The 22,087-nt window shown below is 39.0% G+C and overlaps 2 protein-coding genes across 2 annotated transcripts; both read right to left on the minus strand.

Moving 5' to 3' along the window:
• Positions 1-339: 339 nt before the first annotated feature.
• tgfb5 (transforming growth factor, beta 5) lies at positions 340-13,138 on the minus strand. The gene is made up of 7 exons (XM_041990719.1): positions 11,425-13,138; positions 9,670-9,833; positions 9,094-9,226; positions 8,877-8,987; positions 7,758-7,938; positions 7,227-7,380; positions 340-4,102 (listed from the first exon to the last, which is right to left on the minus strand). The coding sequence occupies exons 1-7, from the start codon at positions 11,783-11,785 to the stop codon at positions 3,944-3,946; spliced, it is 1,263 nt and encodes a 420-aa protein (XP_041846653.1). The 5' UTR covers positions 11,786-13,138; the 3' UTR covers positions 340-3,943.
• Positions 13,139-14,076: 938 nt separating this feature from the next.
• On the minus strand, positions 14,077-20,124 carry trmt112 (tRNA methyltransferase activator subunit 11-2). The gene is made up of 4 exons (XM_041991205.1): positions 19,926-20,124; positions 19,070-19,171; positions 17,258-17,350; positions 14,077-14,486 (listed from the first exon to the last, which is right to left on the minus strand). The coding sequence occupies exons 1-4, from the start codon at positions 19,998-20,000 to the stop codon at positions 14,385-14,387; spliced, it is 372 nt and encodes a 123-aa protein (XP_041847139.1). The 5' UTR covers positions 20,001-20,124; the 3' UTR covers positions 14,077-14,384.
• Positions 20,125-22,087: the final 1,963 nt, after the last annotated feature.

A 22,087-nucleotide genomic window follows, 5' to 3' on the forward strand; every position in this document is an offset into this window, starting at 1 on the left:
AGTTTTCTACATTCGATTCGATGTAACAGCTGCCTGAGTGTTTAAAGCTAGTTTATTAGCTCCGTGTGAAGGCAGCCATAGTGGAGCTCATAGCTGCTGTCATGCTATGGTAGTCGAGTGGGGTATTTTAACTGATTATTGTCATGAGAAACACATTACTTAGAGCAGTTTATGAGTGCTACTCGCTAATCCCAATCACTACTTTAATCATCATTAACCTCTTACAGATGTAACTGATGTCATAGGTTTATTATATGAAGGATGCAGTGATGTGTTGCTTTGAAACAATGCCTCATGATTTAAAAGATTAATAAATAACAGCCACACCGTCAGTACGTCTTTGACAGTCACTGCTGTAAGACTTTATTATGTGTCTCTCAGTCACTCACTACTTAGGACATTATGTTTGTACATTTTTGCTATAAAAAGGAAAGTCATTAATATGCATGTTCTTTGACATATGAGACAAAAACAAAACAAAAAGACAAATTGGCAATAAATAACCAACACAACAAGCAGCCAGAACTGTAACTTAGATTTCTTCCCCACACATCTGTGCTTAGTTTGTATACAATTTATGGAGGCAGGGCAGCAATGTTTGTCTCATTAAACTGAACAATTTTCAGTTATTTTACTGAGGAATGCACTTAACACACCACAGAGTTCTGCTCCCCAATGTTTCATTGATCCATATCCTTACGATAAGGTTAGTTCCAAGGTTGCTATATTCCACGGGTATCTTCTCAGGTTTTTGTGTTCCTTTAGTTTTATATAGTTCTGATTCTCAGTTCCCTGGCGCTCATGCAACCCTAGGTCACGTATCTGCAATCCTCTATTCCAACAGTTCTGTATTTCTAGGATGTCATGTTCGTATATAGTCAAATTTTTCCAGGGCTTAGAGTTCCCATTGTCCTTGTCCTTGGTCTTCAGGGGCCCTATGTATCCACCTTCTTACATTTCCAAGTTACTATGTTTTCAAAGCCCTGAATAAGGTCCTATGTTCCCAGGGTCTTATGTTTCCATGGTCCTAAAATGTTCAAAACCCAGAAGGAATTGTTGGTTGTGTGTTGCCAAAATTTGAGTCACAGACTGGAGACTGTACTTAAGGTACAGCATTTCAAAAACATCAGCCATTTCTTTTACTCCAATACATTTACTCTAACTTGACCTCTAAGCTAACTCAGGAACAGAAACACCTTTGACAAATTCCCACAATAGCTGATGTATAAGTGAATACAACTAGGAGAAAATATTTTGCACCCATTACGTACTGCGGAGCTCAGGAACATGCTTACATCGGCTAACTAACACCAATTAATATTTCTACCATGCAAACCCAGACAGAAATGTTATTACTTTTATACCAAGAGAAATTTTGTTCTGCATCATCATCAAAACGTTCACAATCAATCTCAACATAGCATGAGGATCTTTTCATTACTCTTTCATGACATTTTATTTTTTGAAGAATTGTATATTTCTTTCCCTTTTGTTTTCTTTACTAGATTTGGGAAGTTAACAGCTAGCCTACCAGCTAGTAGTGAGTGAGCAGCTGATGGTAGCCAGGAATTTGCCTGAAAACCATTGGCTGCTGTTTCTTGCTTGCTTGCTCAACCTTACCAGGTACTTGTCAGCTTGCACCTGCTCTTTCAACCACTGTTGTCCCCCGGCTATCAACTTCCCTTAGCTAGCTCCTCATTTCACCCATTCCTCACAGTATCTGGTAAATGGCCGTACAATCTTGACCTGCAATGGTTACAGGAGTGGTTCTATATAGTGCAAAAAAATGGATGTGATGAATAATGTGTATGCTCTAGCTGGAGTTCACTGACCATGCATGCAGTCCAGGAACTAAAACGTGGTCGTGGCCAGGTAGCTGAAAAAAGTAAGGGTTGTGTAGGTGAGATTGAGACTCTACTGGATAAATCGTATTCCTTCTGTAGAACATTTGGCTTTAGAAAACAAAAACATGTTTATATCCCCTTTTTTTAAGTTTTAGATGATGTTTACATTGTTCCATTTTACACTGCGCAAAAGCAAGAAAACACAGAAAAACATGACATGGGCTCTATTAAAGTCATTTTAGTCTTATACACAATATATTCATAAACATGTGTGTGGGAAAAAAAGCATTCAGTACATTTTAGAAAAAAGAAGAAATAATTATACTTCGATACACACTCAAAAATGAGGGGAGAAATATTCCTAATGGAGTAAGTATATGGACTCTTTTCATTGTCCCAAATACCTCTTTCAATGAAGGCAATATCTCAAAGCATGAGTAATGTGAATAGAAGTCACCAGATCAATCCTTTAATCTCTGCTGCATACTCATGTAGAACAGCTGTTGCACAAAGTGTTGACCAGAATAATGTTTGAGGTATCCAGTTACACAATTTTACAGCAAGCCAATTCAAAACCAATATTTCTTGTGGCCACGGTACGACTCCAGTACATTCATGAAAACCACCGGCTCACTTAATACATCTATAACTGGCTGTTGTTGTTGTGGCATCCTTGTATTTGTCTGGACTGGACTGCTTCCTGTTCTGCTAAAATTTTTATTGTTACCCAGGTTAAAAAAAAATAAAACAGCACACACACCTAAAATAAACAAAATAAAACGTGAAAAACCCATTAAAAATCCACATCTCAGTTTTTTGTTGGGCCACAGAAAAAAACATCTGCTGCAGATGTTTTTCATGCACAATCACAATAAAACTCACAATAAACCCATGGAATAATTTCTATGCTATCGCGCATGACCTCACCAACCACACACGCACACTCACACAACACAACACACCCAGTTGCTCTCTGTCTCCCTCTCACACAAACCACTGGCATACCAGAGAACCTATATTTAAAATGAGCCCCGGGGATGTTTTTTATTTCCAGCATTTAGACATTCTATCAAAAGTGGTCAATGTGGATAGTTGGGTGTAGAGACTCTGAGTGAATCAGTGAAGCTGGTGGTAAACATAGGTATGACAAAATATAATCACAGCATAGGATGAGCAATGAGTCAACAGCTTTTTACAATAAGATAATGAATGCATATTTAGAAAAAGAGCATGAGTGTGATTATGAAATGTTTGAGCCAGACCCAAATAGTTACAAATTTGCCAAGACTGCAAAATACCCCCTTTCAAACGTGTAACCGTTCCAAATACAGCCCTATCATCCCACGTCTCATTTTCAAAGCCTCTCTTTTCTCCCTCTCTTCTCCCACACCAAATCCCAGAACCTCGAGCAACAGAGAGAGAGAGAGAGAGACAGAGGAGATGAGGGGAGCGTTTAAATCTGGCGTTCCGTGAGTGGTCGGGTCGGTGTCTGGAAACCTTTCACATCCTGTTTACGCCGGGCAGATTTCAGCTTGGGACCGCAGAGAGCTGGCACGGCCTTTGCCTGGACACAGCTTCTCCCTCTCTTTCCTATCTGTTCCCTGCCTCTTCTGCTTTTGCATCTGAGTCTGCAAAGCATTTCCACACCGTCTCCTTATAATCGACACTTTCAAACTTAAAACAAACAGCCATATATGTCTGGCTTGCTCTGCTGCCCACTGCCTCAGGAAAATGACTTAGGCGGAATGAAAATCCTGATAAAAAAGGATCCTTTTTTGGCAGCAGGGAGACCAAATGTGGCAAAATCACACAATACCCCTTTAAGATTTTAATGTCCAGGCATAGGTTTAATAGAGCTATGTTGTCATATTCACAGTGCCCTATATCAAACAAAAAGTTCAAGAAAAAAATCATTTGAGAAGCTTTCATGACTGTCAAGAGTGGGAGCAAAATCCTCCGATTCTTATTTAGAGAGCATAAAAAGATAACATCACAGTCTGCTAAAGGTGATCAAATGGTGAAGCTTATTAAAACAGATGATCCATCTGAGAGGATCAGTTTGTAGTTTCTATCCCATGGTGTTCTCCTCTCAGACTCCCTCAGCGGCACTTACAAGATTTGACTACCATATTAGAGAGCTGCTCCACACGTGGTGTGCGCCCTATGAAGTACATGATGGTGAGGGGCTCCAAGTCCTGAGGAACGCAGCAGGGCGAGGCGGAGGCCTCAGGGTTCAGCTTGTTGTACAAGGGCAGGATCTGACCAAGGAACAGAGAAGAAGACTGTTATTAAAGATCCTGAAAATATATTTTCTTTTCCAGTTTTTTTCACTGTGAACAATGAGGTCATGTGTGAACATGATTTTTGGCCAAGCCTGAGCTCTTTTGGTTGTTACACAGGAGAGTTGTGTGGTTGTTTTTCTAACATTGCCAGGCAACTAAATCATGGTTTGACTTGGTAGGAAATGAGCTTGTTCAATTATATAAGAAGATGGATGCCACTCTCACATCGGTACAAAAAAAAATTAAGTTCAAGCCTGAAACCAATTAAGACACAGTGCTAACAGAAAGTTTTTAGACTCTACTTAAATCATTCTGTCCCATTTACATAAGTATTCAAACCATTTTGTTTATACTTCTTTTAGGCAGCTTTGTTAGAGACAAGTCTATTGGGAATGCTCCTACAAACTTAAAATAATTTTCCTTTGGCAGTTTTCTTAGTGGAAACTTTCACATTCATTTAAGTTGGAGGGGGAGTGTCAGTGTGCAGCCAGATCAAGGACTCTTCAGAGATGCTTTACTGGGTTGAGATCCAGAGCCTTTCATAGTTCTCCTAAAGACACTGTCATTTGCTTGGCTATATGTGTCAGAACAGTGACTTGTTGAAAAGCAAAACTTACTCCCAGGCCCTCCATTTAGTTAGGCATGGCCTTCTTAATTAAGCTGACTGAATTTATTTACGCACAGGTGGACCCTTAACCTTCTCAATGAGCTGCCTTACATCAGCATAGCAGTTTGTTGATATACACATGATAGCCTTCACATGAAAACAATTAATTATTAATATAGTGGTGATTATATACGTGGGAATATCATGATTTGATCTCAGCTAATAAATCAAAACATTATTAAAAACAGATTGTTTCAACATAACTGTTATAGTTCTCAACATTGCATTTTGAAAGCCAAAAACAACTGCCAATATAAAAAAAAAAACCCAAACTTAAAAACAGAGATAAATATGTTTTTCTTTTTTTTCTTTTTTTTTTTTTTAGTTTTCCATTGCTATTGGAATATCATTATTATAAATGCTTTTGGACACAATATCGGCCTCACATCAACATAAGCACACCAAATGCTGATGTGCTTATGTATGTAACTGTTTAAATATGTTTAAAAAAACAAGTTTTTGTTGTAAACTCAAATGTCAAATAAATAAATAAAAAATCCACCATACAGTAGTGTAAAAAGGTGTTTGCCCCTTCCTGATTTTTTATTCATTTGCTTGTTTTCATTATCAAGAAATGGCGAAAACGTGGAACAGTGGTGAACTTTCCCAGGAGTGGCTGGCCGACCAAAATTACCCCAGAACGCAGCAACGACTCATCAAAGAGGTCACAAAAGACCCCACAACAACATCCAAAGAACTGCAGGCCTTACTTGCCTCAGTTAAGGTCAATGTTTATGACTCCACCATAAGAAAGAGACTGGGCAAAAATGCATGGCAGAGTTCCAAGACAAAAACCACTGCTGAGCGAAAAGAACATTTAGGCTCGTCTCAGCTTTGCCAGAAAACATCTTTATGATCACCAAGACTTTTGGGAAAATACTCTGCAGACTAACGAGACAAAAGTTGAACTTTTTGAAAGGTGTATGTCTCATTACATCTGGCGTAAAAGTAACAATATTTCAGAAAAAGAACATCATACCAACAGTAAAATATGGTGGTGGTAGTGTGATGGTCTGGGACTGTTATGCTGCTTCAACACCTGGAAGACTTGCTGTGATAAATCAATGGAACCATGAATTCTGCTGTCTGCCAAACAATGTCCAGCCATCTGTTCATGACCTCAAGCTGAAACAAACTTGGGTTCTGCAGTAGGACAATGACCTAAAACACACCAGCAAGTCCACTTCTGAATGGCTGAAGAAAAAACAAAATGAAGACTTTAAAGTGGCCTAGTCAAAATCCTGACCTGAATCCTACTGAGATGCTGTGGCATGACCATAAAAAGGCAGGTCATGATCAAACCCTCCAGTGTGGTTGAATTACAACAATTCTACAAAGATGAGTGGGCCAAAAGTCCTCCACAGCGCTGTAAAGGACTCATTGCAAGTTATCACAAATGCTTGATTGCATTTGCTGCACTTTTTCATGCACGGCCATGTAGGTTTGGATTTTTTTTTTCTTCCCAAATAATGAAAAACATTCATTTAAAAACTGCATTCTGTGTTTACCTGTGTTGTCTTCGACTATTATTTAAATTTGTTTGATGATCGGAAACATTTCAGTGTGACAAACATGCGAAACAATAAATCAGGAAGGGGGCAAACACTTTTTCACACCACCATATCTTCATAAGAGTGAAGTTCATGAAGAGCATGAGAAGAAAGCCAAAAGGTTTTGTAACACTTGTGAAAGCTACAGTTTAAATGAGACAAACACACTGTTGCATAAATGTATATTCTGTTACAGGCTTCTGTGAGGTGGCAGCCCACTTATAACCCTGGGGTTAACCAATCTCAGCTAACCGTGGTATTTAGTTGCCACAAACAATGCACTTCAAACTCATTTAAGGGGAAACATCACCCGCATTTCAAACTGTCTGTGTATTAAAGTCAGGCTGAGAGATGATTGGAGTTTGGCTCAAACCAGACTGTTTTACCAGAAAGTCTGAGAAGCTACTCAGCCTTTTCTGACAGTCGCAGATGTTTCTGCTTAAATAATTTGGCTGCCTACTTGCTGCCAAATCTGTCACTGTTTCCATTGGAATTATTCAGCACAAAAGGTCATGAATCTCCAGATTGGAGGAAATATCATTTGGAAAAAAAGAACTCATTTGTCTTCACTTGTAGAATATACAACCTCTAGTGGTCATGAGAGTAACTGCGATTCTAAAACGGTCACACTCAGAGAAAATTGCAGATGTGTTGTAAGAGGAATGTATTATCGTGATTGTTTTCTAACCCTAAGTAGTTCTGATTTCCACCTTTTATCCAAGTGATGAGTTTGCCTAAACTAGAGGTGTCATGATAATTCTTGACAAAAGTAGAAATAGCAATTCTTTCAATGAAAATTTGAACCAAGAATTTGATGCACAATTTCAGTAGTGAGCTTAGGTGATGCGTCATCTTACAGAAATAGATGACTCCTGAAACTCACCATGTTATAGTGGTTGTTGGCACTCCAGAGGTAAGGACAGTTGCCGGCACAGAAGTTGGCTTTGTAACCTTTTGGCTCGTGGATCCACTTCCAGTTGAGGTCACGCCTGAAGTCGATGTAGAGCGAGCGCAGGCAGCAGCCCTGATTGGAGCCACTGAGTCACAAAGACAGACACACAAAATGCATTTCAGCTCCCATCCTGCTCTGCAAGGTCTGAGGCAGTGACCCAAAGCTGGGTCATGGGAAAATTACAACAGGTCACCACTGAAGAAACAGACATCACAAGGTAATGATTATGCAAAGCAATGAGTTTTCCCTTGCAGCACGAGTGTTTAAATAAAACACTGCACGCTTGTTGGCCTGCAGTCTAAACACAGGGTCAGTGCTGTTAGTTTTACCACACAATTGTTTGTTAAGTGGGTCAAAAGGTAAAAAGAAAGACAAAAAAAAGAGGATAAAGCTAAAAGTCTGAAAGGAGTGTCAGTGCTGTCAGTCAAATTAAACCACACGAGTGGCTGGTTGTCGGCCTACCGGGAGCAGGTTGTGGTATCTACGGCTGCTGCCCTCTTTTTGCGGCTCTTCTTGGCTGGGTTGTCAACTCTGTCACTGGGCAGCAGGGTGAGGATGAGGTGCGGCGTCTTGGTGCTGAAATCTGCCTGGCCTTTAACCTGACCGGGCTTCCTCATCTGACGAAGTCGTTCATCATCCACACCTACAAGAGAGCAGCGTGAAAGTCAGTACAGAGGCTCTCAAACCCTCAGAAAACATAAATTATGTTCCTACTTTTAAATTTTCTCTCTTTTTAATGTGACAAATGATAGTTACCCTCTTTGGGCTCATAACTGCCATATAAATGAACCTACCATCTAATGTTTAAACTTCTAATAAACTGAATACCAAAAAATTCTGTGATAAACATCAACTATGTTGATGGGTGGTGCTTTTTTTCCACAGTTTTTTCTTTATTCTCAAGACTTTATTTTTCTTGACGCAGCTGTAAAACTAATTTATTTTACAGGTTTTGAATTTAGATGAATAATAAACATAGAGAAATGAAATGGGATACAGACGTTTTTAAAAACCAGCAATGTTGTGATTTTTCTGTTTCTGAGCCACAGAAGCACAAGAACTCCACACAAGCCAGTGCTTGTCTTACATCAGTATCACAAATTGCTTTTTTTTTCCCAGAGTGAAAAAATCCAGACTTGGCTGAGCTGTGTGTAAATCCTGAGAGCGCCATAATTTGAGGGCCTACATGAGGCAACACAGACAGTCTGGTATTTAACAGTATCTCAGTGTGTGGAAGAACAGTTTCCCCTTTATTTCCGTATGATAGTGTGTAAATAATTCATGAATAACTGAAGGCACCTTATAGAAGATTTTTCCTCTTTACAGTCACATCTTGTGACTTTCAGGATTGTCAGTGTGACAGTAAATTTTGGCTTTTGAAGCTCATCAAATCTCTGACAAGCTGGCTGTTAAATTAATTTATGTGCTGTGGTTAGCTCAACAGCTAATTTTCACACGTTGCTGCAACAGGACTAATGTTCACCCTGAGCAGCCACACACAACCATCTGCACAAAGTCACCTCAGGCTTCAGAAAAGACTAAAATCTGTGATGTGAAAACAAAAACCAGCAGAAAACTAACCAGCAAACAAGGCCTCCAACTCCTCACTCTTGTTGGGAACGATGGTGTTGGTGGATGGGACGAAGGTGCAGCAGGGACAGTGAATGCCCAGCTTCAGGCCAAGATTATTCTCTAAAGCAGACAGCAACAGGAACAAGAGCACATATTGGGATGAACTAGACAAACACTAATGTCTGGATCATAACGGAAAAAACGGCTTGCTGGTACCAGAGCTGACCTGGATCTGACACCCAGTCCTTAATGGTTTCAGTGACGTCAACGGAGATCCAGGACCCCTTGGCCCTCAGCTGAACGGTGCGGGAGTCAATGTAGCGCTGAGTGGAGGTGCTGTCTTCATCTGGCTTCAATAACTGATGTGTTAAACACAGCAGAGAGATGGAGCAGATATGAACTTGGATGTACAGAGCACACATTTTCTTGTCATTTGACTAAAAAGTGATAATATCCAGACTTAGCGTCTGACATGTTAATCTATATGACCTCCTTTCCTGCTGCTGGCATTTTCTGTAAAGTGTAAAGCCACTTCCTTAAGACAGAAATATGTTTGGCTTAATTGGTGAAGATTTAGTGTCAGTAAGTCTTGTAAAATGCAGAGGAGCTCCTGGGTCAGCTCCTTTGACTCTAAGAAGAAGAACCAAATATAGATTGAATTGATTTTAAAATGTGCCTCCCACGTTTATAAAAGCTTAAAAAGACAAAAACCATGCCATCTCTGATGGGGACGCTCAGGTTTGGTTTATTCTGCTGAACTCTTAGCGATACAAATATAACTATGAGCTGTTGCTGTGGTTACCTGATAAATCTCCACTCGTTGCTCCGAGGCCCGGGCCTGCGGGTTAGGAGCTCTGAAGATCCTGAACTCAGCCTTGATCAGGGTGCTGTTAATCAGGTCAACTCCACTGACATCAAAGTAGACGACTCTGTAATAGGGGTTAGGTGCTGTTGGCTGCACAGTATCTAAATGGTGGGAAAAAAAAAACACAAAACCAAACACATAAAGGATGAGTTATGGTCAAATGACATATTGTTCTTCTTTAGACTGTGGGACTGATGCATTGTCTCAGACTTAATTATTGCTGATGAGCATCTTCATACTAAATTACAGGCTTTGGGGTGGTAACTAAATGTGTTGGGTCCTACGTTTAATGCGTGGCTAACTGATGGGTTTTATTATGTAAAAGAATCACCTAGACAGTTGGGTAATTACATGGTATCCAGCATCATTAATCTTGTATCTCCAGTTTAAAGTCTGACAGCACCAAAGGTTTTGTCTGATAGTGAGAGCTGCCTGCTGTCAACCAAGAGTTCCTCTATGATGAAGTAACGCTACCAAAGAGATTAAACAGCTCTGACGAGCAAACTAACAGAAATTATGTATCATTAGTACAAATACTTATAATAATGGAAATCCTGAAATAGCAGCCTTGCTTTTTCATGAAAACATACTAAAGAAAATAATTTTACTCTGTTTACTGACTCCATACTTCTGGATACATCTTCTGTTCATCAGTAATGACTGGTTGATGTAATCATCAGTAAATATATTTCTTTATGAATGTAGATATTTGTCTGCAACTAAATGCTGGTGTATAAACACATACATTTGCAGTAAAATATAGTTATTATAAAAAAAATACAGGTGTATCCACAGTCTACATTATAACTACCACAAATACAGTAAATTTATGTAATGCTTTTGCTATTTTGGCTACATGAATAAATTACAGTTTCACAGAAACACCCTCACAGGTAACAAAAGCCAAATATGATTACTAAAAAAGTTTTATTCAATAATAAGAATAAAGCAGCTCCTTTTCAACAGAATAAACTGCAGACAGTGTCAGGCAAAAATCAGAGTACCAAATACTTGTGCATTATTGCATCCACACTTCAACTGGCTTTTAAAAAAGTGTTGATGCAGTGCAGGACCTGCTTGTTAAGAATGATGCTGAGCTAAGATCTGGATCCTTCCACCACAGCTGATGTGGTCAGCACTGTGGGGAACTGATGAATGTGGAGACTCTTTGGCCAGTTCTTTTAATTCCAACTTGACAGGAAGAGTGGTGCAAATGCCAACATGACTGCGTGTATTTTGTGGCTTGAGTATTTTAAGAGCTACTTACACCTTTTTAATATTTAAAGAGTCTTAAACTTTAAAAAAAGACGAAAAAACACTCTTTCACAACACGTTCTAAAGATGTCATGACTATAAATTAAGCCCAAACCATCTCACCGTCAAATACTGTACAGTTAATTTATCTTTAGCCAAAACTAATGGAGCCAGACCTTCTTGTAATCATTCCGCAACAGGTTGGCAAGCTTTCTGCTGGTCTTTCTAAAAATTTCCTCAGTCATTGTCTGCCTTTTCTTCTTTCTCTCTTTCTCTCGTTTTTACTCAATGCACAGAAAACGTGCAAAATTTGAAGAAATTTAGGTTGGCTCCAGAATTTAGCACCTTACTCTTATTTCTTGTCAAGTATCATAAAACATAAGTGACTCTTGGGAGCCCCGAGCCACACATTGATAACCTTTGCTTCACATCACTCACTGGAGTCGGTGCGGGGGGGCAGCATGTCAATCCTCTGCACCTCTTTGGCATAATAGTCCTCCTCGCTGCTTTCGCGCTCGCATGCGGACTCGGCCAACCGCACGCGCTCCTTTAGCAGCTCCCGGGTGCTGTTGTAGAGCAGTATGACCTCCGGGGGCACGGATCCGGGCGACGGGTCGTCGTCATCGTCCGGCGGGCTGCGGATGCGGAGCTTGCTGAGAATCTGTCCGCGGACCGCCTCGATGCGCCGTGACTTCTGCGCGTCCAGGTTGATGGACTGGCACGTGTTGATCCCCTCCACCGGCAACACATCGGAGAACCGGAGCAGCAGCTGTAGCAGCGCGAGGCAGGGGAGCCACATTGTCCAGCACAAAGTCAGCACAGTGGGGAAAGCTGCGTCTCCAAACCAAGCCCCTAAAATGCGCGATTTTAAAATAGCCTATGAAACTACGGGACACAACAGTAACTCCAATGTCAACTACTAGTCTGTTATTTATTTATTTATTTTTGGGCAGTTCTACTTCACGTGGGAAAATGAAGACTTTCCACTCATGGTATGGTGCATTTAGAACATTTTTACCTATACGCCCGCCTGTTGTATCACATGACACACAAGAACGCATTATTTAACCTCTAGGATTTACATCGAAGTGACTAAATTTAAAAATTACGAGTAAACGTAACCACATGCTTCTAAGTAACGTCAGACTCAAAATCCACAAAAATAAAAATAAAAAAGAGAGAAAAAGAGATAGATTTATTGACTTTAAATCTAGCTTCAATTCCAGTATGGTGCGTTCAAAGCTCCAGAGTCCTGTGCCGGTGCGTAAAGATGAAGATATAGCTTAGAGCAGTGTGACCGAGAGATTAAAGGTTTATCCGTCTCCTTTTTCCTTCGTCCATTCTGGCAAAACTGAACAACCTTTAGGAGAAAAGAGTCATCACAGGAGCTCAGCCCATGTCGCAAATCCTCAGAACAAAAACCTGAGCGGAGCACTTTATCAGGAGCAGCACGGTTCCTGCGCCTTTACCACCGAAAGAGCCATCTGTGGAGCAAAAAACTGGCCCATATCCGCTTCCAGAAAACATTTACAGTACCAAAAGCCCAATATGGTCCTCCCATTCCCTGATATATGTAAACAGAGAGCGCCCTGAGTTAAAACAGAAGAAGAAGAAGAAAAAAATCTGATTTATGTTGGAAAAACCACGGTGGGCCAGTTACTGCCCCTCACATAAACATCAAAACATGGGGGAAAAAAAGTCAGACGACATAAAAACATATGACGCAGAGAAACATGAAAGAAGTCCTTGTGCTGATATTTTACAGTGAATTGAGAATTCCTGCTTTAAAAGAGCTCCTGTCTCATGTGTGCAGGACTGAAAGATCTACTGAAAACTCCGAGATCTGCTGCATGATGCCACTCCATTATTCTGCAGATCCTCAGTGAGAAAGCCCCAGACAGACACAGTCTCTGAGGGAGTGAAGGAGGAGGAGGAGGTGGGGCGTGATACCACCAGGATGAAGGGAGTGTGTATGATTATGTAGGCAAAACCCATCCTCTTTTTACCATTAACAGAACACACACAAACACAACTGCACATTTTGCAATTATCCCACAAGAAATACTGCATCGCCCTTTCTTATTAGGCCCACACAGGCCCAATGTGCCGGTATTATACTATATACTGTCGCCCACATCAAGTGTGAACAACATTATTACAGTTGGTAACGCTATTAGCACTGTTCAGTCTTTGAAATAGATTAAGGCAGCCCTTTTTGGTCACATCCAGACACAGTAAGGTTATGGTTTCTTATCCCGTGTTATCAATAGTGACTTTTTCATTAGATGTTTTCAATTTGATTAAAATAAAGCATATTACAATTTGTTGTAAACATGTTTTTATACCATAGCAAAAGGCTGCCGTTTTTATCTTTGGCTTATATTTGGCTTTTCAAGCTTTCAGCTGAGCTCCTTTCTTTTCTCTGTTCCTCCTCACTCTCATTGTTAATTACAGCTCAGCACTTGTGAAGGACTATTAATCTGCCAGGGGTGGCTTTTATTGCTGCTCTGCTGCCATCCCATCATACCGTTATTATAGTTGTGGGTGGAGGCCTGTAATTTCTGTAAGTAGAAGGGAAAGGTAGGAGAGACTGAGGGTGCCTCAAGGCTTCTGGTCAGACCAACCCCTTCGTTTCATCATCTGTCCTGGCAAGGTTTCTAAAAATGATAACACCGCCAGCAAACAAACAGGTTCCTGTTCCAACTTGACTGCTGCAGCTTCATGTCAGACGACCAGAAAGACATTTATCAATGTGGAGCTCACCTCCACCTGTCAGCAAGTTTAACATCAGGCAAGTGGCATCTTAGATCACAGGATCCCGCCCAGGTGGGGTGTTGTATGTGAGAGAGCTGTAATGTGTGGCTTTAAGAAGGGAAAAAAAAGATACTTCCTCAAAAACAACTTCTGGCCTGCCTGCTTTTTCTGACTTTTTTTTCCTCAGAGACAAAAATAGACAAGCCACTGCCACGTCATCTGGCCCTGAGAGAAGGCGAGATGGGGTTCAGAGCCTGCCCCTCTGAGGTTGTATCTTAGCATGTCTGTAATATAAGTCAATCCATATTTTCCACAAAAACCTAACGATTTTGGCTGTCAGGAAAATCTGGACAGTTTTATTGAGAAAGAAGAGGGGGGAAAAAAGCTCAAACAGTTACAAAAATAAATACAGATACAAATGAGGGTTACTTTCAGGGAACATTTCTGTCCGTTACTCCTCAAATCTTTTCCATCCGTTGGCAGAAGCTACTTTAAATGTCATAAGCACAATTAACCGAACAGTGTAGCCTATGTTCTCATGGCACCATCTCAAAACAGAGTCCAGCCCCCTCTCTGAAAACACACAGTCCTGACTGGGTGGTGGTTTGGGGTGAGATTGTGTGCTATAATCACTGAGATGCTGTTTACACCTCGTCTTCGTTCAGAAGCATGTTGGGGATTCCTCTGGTGATTGGGAACTCTCGTCCTGATTCAGGGCACTGCAGACATCCTTCTATCACGTCCACCTGCAACACACAAACACACACACGCACATACACAGGTGAAACACAAGACTAAATGTGTGAAACCGCCATTAGATGTCACCACTGAGCAAAACAGTCTGTGTGTAAGTACCCACAGACTGGACACCACTGTCTTCATAATGCAGCAGCAGTAACGTTTTAGGCCAGAAACTGAGTAAAATCACAATAATTTATTTGCATTATTTCTGTCGCACAAAAACCTTTCAGTTCTGAGATGAAAACCCCAAACTGCAGCTGCTGAACTGCTGCTGAGTCACAGGTCAGGCTTGAAATTACAGCCACAAATGATGTAAATGGGGTGTAGTTTAAAGATGGGGCCATTTTCAAAAAGACAAACTCTTTCTCACTTCCTCTCTCCTCCCATGACCTGAAAACGGCTCCCCTTCCATCCCCGAGGAGTTTCCAAGTACCAAAGCTCAAAATACAGACACGCAGGTGCGCTGAACTCTTTCACTAAATGCCATGCTCTATAAATGTTGCACTTTCAAACTGGTCCACAGAGGAAGTTGCCAGCACAGTTGCCTGACTTCCACACATGAATGAGATAAAATAATACATGTCTTGTTTAGACTTCACAAATCTTATTGGACTGAAAAACAGCCCTGTGCAGGAATGTTTTCTTAATCCCACTCCTTTCCCCTCCCAGGGAATTTTCTGACCATTACCGTCTGCTGCTGTGATCTCTATTATTATTACTCTCCACACAAAAGTTGCTCTGATTTCATGCCTTTTCTAATCTTCCATTTAATATATGAGGCGTGCTTGCAACAGAGAAAATTACCCTGACTTGCGACTTGCTAAATTTCCATTTGTGCTGTAAAGTTCTGCTTTAATCTTCCTGTCACCATCATTTGTTGAATTCAGTACTGTGGTTAAAGCTAGCTAATGACCTGGACTCACAGTTTAATTCTTGATCACTCGCTCCAGTCCACAATGTTAAATCAGCCTGTTCCTGCATGATCTGCATCAAGTCCCCCGATTCCACTGCAGCCCTGTGGGCTAAATTAAGCAGTTTGTTAAGGGAAAATCAAAAGACTCTTTTCGGCTTCTTCCTACAGACACTGAAAAGTTGCAAGCTGGGCATGACTAAAACCAACAGATCAAGCCTGATGTTAGCTAATGATACCATGATATGGTAAAAAAAAAAAAAAAAAAAAGTGTTAAGTGATTCAGTTTTTTTCTTTTTAAAAAACACTTTCTTAGTAAATTTAACCCCAGGGTGTCCAACGTCAGTCCTTGAGGGTCGCTGTCCTGCAGGTCTTAGATGTTTCCTGTCACTATATATAAGTAAATGGTTTCAAACTAAGGGTGCATTCACACTGGCACTGTGTAGCTAAGCAAGCTACTGTGAAGCAAACCTTGGCCTGTTTAGAGCAGTATGTACACACATTCGGACTCTGGTGTCGATCAAAGAAGCAAACTCTGGTCCAATTAAATACTGGAGGTTTCGGTTTGCTCGCAAGTGAACTCTGGTCCGGTGTGCTTAAAGTGGGAATGCAAACAGACCATCACGCGGACCGAAGAGAGGAAGTGAAGTATGACATAACATACTGGACAGATTCTGGTGGAAACCACATTAGGTTGTGATATCAAAGTACAAACAGAAACCCCAAGACTGAATACATTTATCGTAGCTCCATTGTTTACTTGCGCTGAAGGAATGAACAGAATTCTCCTGGACTTTCTTTGTGTGTGAACACACCCCAAAACAATTCTTAACAAGCACAATATCCGATTTTACACAAGGAGAGAAAAAATCCTGAATACAGATACAGCCTAAAACTAAACATTTGCCTCTAATTGGGTGATGTATCACCACTGATACATTTCTTACTGCTAATCAGCCCATTTATTATTATTATTTAATTTTTATAATTCCGCTTACAAATAGACAAACTATCTTAACCAAGCACATGTCCTCCTTAGTGTAAGGAAATTATTGTAAGAAATTTAGAAAGAAAACTCTGCTGGGATGACCGTGTTAAAGAGGAGAAGAATCCAGAAGTACCAGTAATATACTCCTACATTTGCTGGATTTCTCAGATTTATTCATTGTGGACTAATTATCAGAGGTGTCATTGGGTCAGGCATCAGACTAACTGAGTACACTTCCACTACTGATCTCTCTTCTTTTAATATAAGGTGATTGGTTCATGTCTAATGAGTATATTAATGCATAATAGTATAAACGCAACAATTATTACTCTGGAACGAATAAAACAATTAACTTAACTTTTATAATACATGCAAATTTCAGGGTTTTATTTGAGATATTTTCTGTTTTAAATGTCCCACTTTTACTTCGGCAATGCAAGGACAAAGCTTTATTTTAAATATCTTGTCATTTTTTTACAATATAATTGTGCTGGAAAATTATTTTGTTTAACAAATAATGTTTAAATAAAATTAATGTAGTTATGGTGAGTAATTTCCCACTGTATGCTTTAGGAAAATGCAAGTATTTGACTAAGACTTGGTATTCGGAGAACTTTAGACTTAAATGACTTGGATGAGTATCAGGGACAAAAATAATCTGCAATAAGACTTTCTACTGATGATTTTGGGGCTGTGATGTTATTTATCAGACCAATGAAGACTTCTGATAATTTCTAATTTTAAAAGTTAAATCACTCAATCCAGAAAACAAATTGTTAATTGCAGATCACACATTTATATGTCATCAGAAACACACTCTTCATTACAGTGAGTCACACTGATGTCAGAACCAGTGTGCAGATCTGAGAGATCTTTACCTCCAACAACACTCTGTGCACGCTCTTCAGGAAGTCTTCATTTTTCTCGTAGTCTGGCACCAGCTCACCTGGAAGGCCTTGTCGGTGACCCAACTATGAAGGGGAAAAAAAAGAAGTGTGATATAGTTGTTCTGAAAATCTTATAAAGATGCTCCAATATGCAGCCCTGTAAATAAAAAACACCCCTTCTCCTGGATTATTGCTGTTCATACAAACTGATCTCGGTAAACATTGCATGAGGTTTAGCTTCACAACCATCGTGATGCATCACCACTCATCAGAGACAATATGATCAAGCTTTCAATTAGAAAAAAAAAGATACTGTAACAGTAAATCAATGGGGCTTAGGTCTGTGCACGTATTGTAGCTACATGGAAAAATAAGTCAAACTAATCAAAGTCAAGATAAACAACAAACCCCAAACAGTAACAAAGATTCAAAGAGTTCAAGTAATGTATTTTAAATGGGAAAAAAAGAAGTCAAATGTGTTTAATCTCGGCCTTTCAGTACCAGAGAACAGTCTTATTAGGAAACGGTGCAGCCTACCAGCTTCTCGTTATATGTTCGGATTCGTCTGGCTGATCATTTCTGTTCGTTTAAACAGCCTAAAATAAAATTTGTTCATATTTAAACTTGCCAGCAGTATCTCAACTACTTCTGGATGACAAAAAAAAACTTGTTTTCCAGATTCTTCTTTCATGTTTAATTACCATGAAGAGCATATGCCACAGTGCATAACAAATGACACTGTCAAGCATGAATTAAAAGGAAAATATTTATTTTTCCATCTTCATGGGTCTCCTTATTTGTTTATGCTTGTTATGCCAAAATAGTCTTAAACCTCTTGGAGGGATTTTAAAACATGTACCAAACACAAATACTACTCTGTTCCTGAAAAAAAACTTCCAAAGACTTCCCTGACATATAGACACAGACTGGTTTTTCAAAGAATTGGTCTTATTTTACATTATTTCAGCTGAGAAAGATAGACCTGTTCAACTTGCACACTATTTGCATCGAGTCGTTTTTAAAATGATTTTATAATGATATCATTTTAAAATATTAACAATTGCTCTTTTTTAATGTATTTATAATAGGTAACAATAATTTCAAAATTTGAAAAAATAAAATCCCATCTTGCAATATTATCCAAACAGGTGTAACAAATGTTACTCAGTGAGCTGCTGAGACTTGCAGTCATTTCAGTCGTCACTGTCGAGGTAGAAACATGAACTGAGCTCGGGTGCAGCTACATTCTCAGCTGCACATCATCACACCCTGAGAGGATATAAGAGGCGAGTGGACCGCCTGTATATCTGAGGGCAATGCTCCAACAATGGTTAAAACAAACACCTGCCAGTGTGTGTCAAGCAGTGTTCTTTGGACTGTTTTAACCAACCTGGGCCACCTTAAAGAATGACTTATAAAAAAAGTTGTGCCTAAAAGATGAATCAGTATCAACTGTTTGAGGCAAAACTGCATATGAAAGAAATGTATGCATGTGAGGAATAATTCTACTTTGTGATTCTAAGGTTGTTTGCAAAGTTAGCATGCTAGATGATGTTCTGTAATTTTGCCAATCTACTCGCGTTGTGTATGGGTAGTTCATATACTTCAATGTGTGTGTGTTCCAGCAAGACTGACCTCCCTGTTTTATTTTGCCAGAAATGTAACCTTTAATACAGCAAGTCAAGTATTGTTCTATTACTTTGTTTTGAGGTACGGTGAACTTTCAGGTGAGGTACTATATTCTCATTGAAAGCTTTGATAATAATTGGGTGCAATTAGTGTGTCTGGTAATCTCAGACTCACCTCGTCTGCAGCTTGGACCAGAGCACCCCACTCCAGTTTGGGGATCATACGACAGACAAACTGAGGATTGAACTCCACCTCATTCACCTTTACCTCAGTGGCCTGAACAAACAACAGAAGGAGTAAACAAAACAACTGGTTGGAGTGGACATTCAGGGTCCCTGCATCAACAGCAGGTATCCTCTTTACTGTATATGGCATTACAGAAGAGTTTACAAATATATTCCACTGACATAAAATAAAGTAGCTCACAGGGATTCAAATTTATTTAGTATTTCCATACATATTAAATTGTTATTACTAATTCCAGGCAGTATAACATACACATTAAGCACAGTATGTTTTATGCTATATATATATATTCCCTACTAATTCAATACATTCAGACTAATACAACAGCCTTGCTATAATAACACTCATTTGTATGACTACATACCATGTCTCAGAGAAAAGTCAATCAACATCCACAGAACAAAGCACTTTACATTATTTAGTTTTGAAAGACATTCCTATAAATGTCACATGTCTACTACTAAGGTTGCAGATAAAGAAGGGTTATGATGACAGGCCTTTCTATTCTTACGCTTTCAACGGAAAAACCCAACGCGTGTGTTTGGACAGAGAAAAAATAAAGATCTGTTGCCACTTTGCAACCATCTATTTAGCCAAAATGGCATATTTATTTATTAAAAGTTACTGTGATGTCAAACGCTTTTAACATTTTTAAACATATCTTACATCTTGAATAACAAGTTAAAATAGAAATTCTTCTAAGACAGCTGAGCTGAGCCACATAAAACAAGACATGAGAACAAAAATAAGTGTTAGCATTAGCCACCCTGCTACCATGTTTTACCTTAATGAGCAGCGGGTATCCCTTAGTGACTCCTTTCACGTGAGAAGTCAACATGTTGTGCGTGAGAAGTTTCATGTTTACACGCAAATGCTGAAATGTTAAAGATGTTTTTCACCGGTCTATCGTCTTATTTACCTACAGGCAGGTCAGGCTGAAGCGTTTACATGTGGACCGGAAGAACTCTGGTGCAATCTCTAAAAGATTCCCTACGGTTTTTCTTCACCACGCTACTTTTAGTTCCTACAGACTGGATCTTAATTTAGCTTTACAAAAATGTTTTTTAATTAATCCCAGTTAGATAGCTTTTCTTTAGCCATGTTCCTGGCAGAGAAAGGGGAATTGTAAGGATAAAAAAGACAATAAGATTGATTTACAATCTGCATATTAACTCTAAAACTTGACTGAATTGCTTTAAGAAAATTAAAAAACTGTGTCCTCTTCAGGATAGTCACAGATTATATACCTGAAGTTCTCTTAGGATAAAACAAATTATGTAATAAATCTCTTAAACATTGAGCCAATGAGTGTCGTTTCACCACAGCTGTTTGGATCCATGTTTTGATAGCTGTAATCATTGAAAGGGTTTATGATTACAAATTTCTTGGTGTGATTATCAACCACAGAATATGCTGAAAGTCACATATTAAGTTTGTTCAGACAGAAATGGCAAGAAATATTCCAGTGTTGACTAAATCTAAACATTTCTTGGATCAAATTCACTTTATTCTGTACTGTTCACTGATTGAACCATAGTTTAATTATTTTGTTGAGCTTTGTTCAACAGCAAGAGTTCTCTGTAACCGTTACATTTACAACAGAAAAAAGCAATAAGAGCTGTCTGCAAAGTTGGATATAGCTAACATTCAAATCTACTATTTTGGAAGATAAAAACACTGAAATTCAGTTATTTGGAGGAGTTAGAAACATGCAATCATAATATACAAAGCTAGAAATAATCCATTACCCGACCACATACAAAAATGTTGTTTAACCATTAAGGGGGATATAATCTGAGGGGAAAATGAAATCTGAAGATTTTAAGTGTGAGAACAACCATGAAAAGCCTGTGCCTTACAGTAAATGGTGTAACAATCTTCAGGAAGACTTAAAACAATGCCCGAACATTATTCAGTTTGAGAAAAAATTCAAAGAAATGTTATTTAAAAAGTATAAAGAAAAAGAATGTATGTAAACCAGTACAGTTAAATATGTATATTTATTTTGCATGGTGTAAGTGTGTGTACACATGTACATACATATGCAGATGTGTACATGAGTATGTATGTGTACATGTCTATTTTTTTCTGTATTTATTTTTTTCTTAAACAAAAGAATAACCTGAAAGCTGACAAGGGATTAATGTAACAACTGTAAAGAAGAAAAAATTATCATTATAAAGGGGGGCAGGAAGATATAAGTCTTTTACTTCATCCTGCTCCTTTCTGGACTCTTTAATGACTGTTATTTCTTTTCTTTAATCTGTGATTAATTTTAGTTTGAAATAAAGAAATATCAATCAATCAACCTAGATGTTTGAACCCCCCCAATAGTTGACTAATCAAAGTGGAAAGAGCGTGATGGGTTGCCACATCTCAGGCAGTCGATTTAGATATAGAAGTGTTACTCCACAAGAGAGCCACTACAGCGCCAGACTCGTCCATAGCACTGCCCTCTGCTGCCATGAGGTTTTCATCTGACATGAGATGGTGACATTTTGATTTACAAGACTTTAAATGAGCAAAATGTGCACTATTTTATGTTGCAGCCTGTTAAGATCAAATAAAAATTTTAAATAATATAAATGGGGGGGGGGCACTGAAACTATACAAATGAAAAGACCACATGAAATTTCTGTGACTTGGATCTACAGCAAAAAAGAAAAAAAAAAGAAAAGAGAAAGACATTTTTATATTCCAATTTTTTTTATTTTTGTATTAATTTTGTATACTTGTTTTGCAATATACAGGTCATTCATACAGTTTATGATAGTAAATAATAATTACACACAAGTGGTGCAACAAGCATCAACCTATCACCTTCACAGAGATGCATCATTCATTCACACACACACAATCTCATTTACACATACACACAGAGGGATGTCTATCCCTTACACTCATTAAACAAAAAATATAAGAATGTAAAACTAATTTTCCTTCCTC

This window comes from Melanotaenia boesemani, chromosome 7, assembly GCF_017639745.1.
Source record: "Melanotaenia boesemani isolate fMelBoe1 chromosome 7, fMelBoe1.pri, whole genome shotgun sequence".
NCBI lineage: Eukaryota > Metazoa > Chordata > Actinopteri > Atheriniformes > Melanotaeniidae > Melanotaenia > Melanotaenia boesemani.